At 35.5% G+C, this 4,390-nt stretch overlaps 1 protein-coding gene across 1 annotated transcript; it reads right to left on the bottom strand.

Annotated features, from left to right (window-relative positions):
• Positions 1-2,381: 2,381 nt before the first annotated feature.
• Positions 2,382-3,362, bottom strand: LOC103213168 (olfactory receptor 6C2-like). Its single transcript, XM_007959036.2, has one exon. The coding sequence runs from the start codon at positions 3,318-3,320 to the stop codon at positions 2,382-2,384; it is 939 nt and encodes a 312-aa protein (XP_007957227.1). The 5' UTR covers positions 3,321-3,362.
• Positions 3,363-4,390: the final 1,028 nt, after the last annotated feature.

The raw sequence follows: 4,390 nt of genomic DNA, 5'->3' as shown, positions 1-4,390 counted from the left end.
CAAGGTATCATAGGATGGATAGCACTGGTCAAATTGGCTGTGAAGGACCTCTTTTAAGTTCTGACAAGCAAAAATATCTCCTTGAAGACTAGGGTGCACCTGAAACAAGCTATGGTATTTTCAATTGCCTCATATGCATATGAGAGATGAACAATGAATAAGAAAGACCAAAGAAGAATTGATGCTTTTGAGTTGTGGTGCTGGCAAAGAATGTTGAAAGTACCATGGCCTGCTAAAAGAACTAACAAAACTGTCCTTGAAGAAGTGGAGCCAGAATGCTCAATTTTGGCTTTCATTCTTACTTTTTAAACTCAGAAATAAAGCAAAAAAACAAAATTCCAAAATCACTCTAGCAGGATAGTTAATATTAATCATGCCTTTCTTTTCTCCTTTGCTCAAAAATAAATGGAAATGTTACTTTTGCATTTATTATCTTCCCATAATAAGTTTTAGTTTACAATATTAAAACAGTCACATCACCATGTTGCAAAGGGTATGCAGATGGCTGTCTATCAATTATGTAGCTAATATTTGGCTAGGTAGTAGTAAAACCAAAGCAAACCAATGGCCATCGAGTCCATTCTGAGTCTTTGTGACATTATAGGACAGAGTAGACTGCCTCAGAGGGTGTACGAGTTTGTAAATCTTTATAGAAGCAGACTTTCTTATCTTTCTCCCATGGCGTGGATGGTGGTTATGAACTTTTGACCTTTTGGTTAGTAGTTGAATTCTTTAACCACTATGCAACCAGGGTTCCTTAGTAGGCATAAAGCATGCTAGAATGTGGCACACAAGATAGACACTGTACCTTGCATTTACTATTTATAGTAGAATACAAACACATAAACAGGAAAATGTAGTTTGGTAAGAGCCATGGCCGCAGAAGATTAGATTGTGACAGGAGTGTGTGGAAGAGAAGGCCCAATCTACAGGTGGTCATAGTATTGGTAGTGGAGGAGCAGGATGTGGTCAGAGAAAGATTCCTGGTGGGAATGCCATTTAAATTGAGACTTGGAGGACCAGTGGTGTTTGGGAAGTTGAAAAATGAGAATAAGGCACCTGGTCACAATTTGAAAAGTGACCTAAATAAAGAAAAGAAGGACACAGAAAGTTTAATATGTTGGCTCACAGAAGTGGAAAATAGTGAATAATTTAACAAGTAATTAAATGCAGTTTGTTTGTTTTTTTTAATGGATTATTATTGGGTTCCTGTTTTGAAGGCTGGCAGTTCAAACCTACCAGCCACTCCTCGGAAGGAAGGTTGGGCAATCTACTTCCATAGTCATACTGCCTCGGAAACCTAAGGAGGGGTCGCTATGAGTTGGGTCCGACTCCATGGCACATAACAACAACAACAAATTTTGAACTCTCAAAATGACTATGTTTACAATTTTAAAAAGCAAATTATTTTATTATCATTCTGACATTGTGCTTTATCTCTCTTACCTCCATATCCTGTATATTTGGCTTGCTGGTTGTTTATTTATCAGACTTCCAGCCCTATCAGCTTCTTAGATTTGATGCTGTGTTTATGCTTAGAGTAAATACTATATGTTCAAGATTAATGTTTCAGTTACTACATCAATATCAATACTTTTTTTTTTTTAATTTTAATGCACTCTTCAGTTCATTATCCGGTTGTACCAGTGTATTTCTATTTCCTTCTTAACTGAATTCACAGCCTTTGTGGCAAGAATTTTTCTGTTGTCAATGCTGTTGTTGTTATGTGCCATTGAGTGGGACCCAACTCGTAGCGACACCTCCTTGGGTTTCCTAGGTGGTATCACTAGGGAAGGAGATTGTCCAACCTTCCTTCTGATGAGTGGCTGGTGGGTTTGAACTGCCACCTTCTGTTACCAGTCAAGTGCCTTAGGCACTTCGCTACCAGAGCTCCCACTTTTGTCAATAAAATGTGCAAATCTTATGAGTTTTAAAGCTTTTCTATTAGTAAATATTTTTTTTACAATCTTAAACTTTTATGCTTATTCAATATATCGTAATATACTTCAGGAAGTTTAAATTATTTCCTTGTTACTGCTTAAAAATTATATTGATTCTTTTAAATCTTACTATTTCTCCATTCAAGTAGGTTTTTTTTGGGAAACTATATGCAGTATCATACCAGCATTTTATAAATCCCCAAATCTTTCAGCTTTGGTAAGGCAAAGTAGAAGATGATGTCATGCTTAGATTTCCTGAAACAACCATTCTCATATTTTGCTACTGAAGGTTATCATTCTCAAAAAGATTTGTTTATAAGGAGAAGCAAGGAGTGAGTTGATTATGCATGGTATTGAATACAGTGTCAAATTTGGGTCAGGAAGAGACAAAATAGGAGGGAAACTTAAGAAAATAGGATTAATGTCAATGTCATTATTCCTCTAATGCTTTGAGAATAATAAAATTCTTTTGACTAAGTCATTAAAGGCTTGTTTAACTTGTTTGTTCCTCAGGGTGTAAATAAATGGGTTTAACATGGGGGAAATGGAAGTAGGTAATATTGTCACCCCCTTATTAATGGTCATTTCATCTTTTGCTGAAGGTTTGATATAGACAAAGATGCAGCTGCCATAGGTGATGGAAACCACAATGATGTGGGAAGAGCAGGTGGAAAAAGCCTTTTTCCTTTGTTGGGCGGAGGGGAATCTCAGGATTATTCTGATGATATACATATAGGACACCACCACACACACAAGAGTCATGATGAAGATCAACACAGAACCCACAAGAGTCATCAGCTCTATGATCCACGTATCTGTGCATGAGACCTTCAGGAGAGGATTAGCATCACAGAAGAAGTGGTCAATGACATTAGAGTCACAGAATTCCAGATGGAGTGCCAGGATAAAGGGTGGGAATATGATCAACAGAGTAATTATCCAGCAGCCCAAGATAAGCCTTTTGTAGGTGCTGTGGTTCATGATGTTCATGTAATGTAAGGATTTGCAGATGGCCACATATCGATCATAGAACATGGTAGTCAGGAGGAAAAATTCTGTTATTGCAAACAGGTATATCAAAAACAATTGGCTTAGGCAAGCATTATAGGTAATGGTCCTGTCACCTGTTAATATACTGTATAGGAATCTAGGAATGCAGGCAGAGGTGAATGAGATTTCTAAGAAGGAGAAATTTTGGAGGAAAAAGTACATGGCAGTTTTAAGGTGGACATCCACTAATGTGAGGAAGATGATGGTGAGGTTTCCAGTTACACTCAAAATGTAGGTGATCAGTAGAAATACGAAAATGAGAATCTGCAGTTGTGGGTCTTCGGTCAGTCCCAGGAGGATGAATGTGGTTAGAGCCGTATGGTTTCTCATGCCTGGCTGCTGACTTCTGCCCAATCTGTGTGTAAAACTGAGAGACAGAGAATATGAGAAGAGGTAGGGATAACTTTTCTGAAGGATTTTGGTTACAAAACCCAGACAGTATCTTTTAAATGTATTTGCTTGAGTAGATAATGAATATTTTTTTTAAATATTTTTTTTAAATATTCATGCTGTCAATGTTTTTTATATGTCATTCAACTGGTTTGAAATCTGGCTTTCAAACATTTTTGACCACAATATATGGCATGATACATATTTTATATTGCAATCCAGTATGAATATTTATTTACTTGCCTATATATGAAGCAAAAATATCACAAATATCACTAACCTGCCCTCTGATTGTTTCTATATTTGTATATGTCATTAAATATAAATACATGTATTATTAGATTGACTTATAGCTTATGAAATTATCATGACCAGTGGTTCTAAAAAAAGAAAAACTGAACTTTCTTAAGGTATTTTTAAAGATAATATAGTCCAAAGTACAAGAAGATCTTATTTTCCACAATATTTTGAAAATTTAATCTAGCTCTTTAATTTACACTTTGGAATGCATTTATCTAAAGCATATACCTGTTCCATCAGGAATAAAAGGATAATGATGATTAAGGTGCCCTTTATAAGAATGTTTCTCTACTCACCAACTGAAATTTTACTCAGTTTCACTTATCTGCTTTAAACTTTTCTTCTAGATAAATTGTTAACATACAGGGCTGGTTATGACAAATAAGATGTTTTCTGAATCTACCTTACAGCAATTCAGATCTCTGATCTACTGCTATGGCCAAACCCATAATTAATGTATAAAATATATTTTCTTTATACAAAGTCATCCTTTAGATCTTTTCCATGAATTTCTAAAATGTTTATGCCTTTAATATATTTTTCACTGGTTGTCTGTTTTGGCGCAGAACACACAGAGAGTTGATACATAGTTAATTCACTAATAAGTGAGGGAATATTCATTTTTTTACAAATTTCATTCTTTGTTTTTGACTCACACACAATAATTTTCCTTGCTTTCATGTCACTGATGTTACAGTTAGCTCTGTAGG

This window comes from Orycteropus afer, unplaced genomic scaffold (genome assembly GCF_000298275.1).
Source record: "Orycteropus afer afer isolate SDZICR_OR568_19922 unplaced genomic scaffold, OryAfe1.0 scaffold01374, whole genome shotgun sequence".
NCBI lineage: Eukaryota > Metazoa > Chordata > Mammalia > Tubulidentata > Orycteropodidae > Orycteropus > Orycteropus afer.
This window is presented reverse-complemented; position numbering and strand designations above follow the sequence as displayed.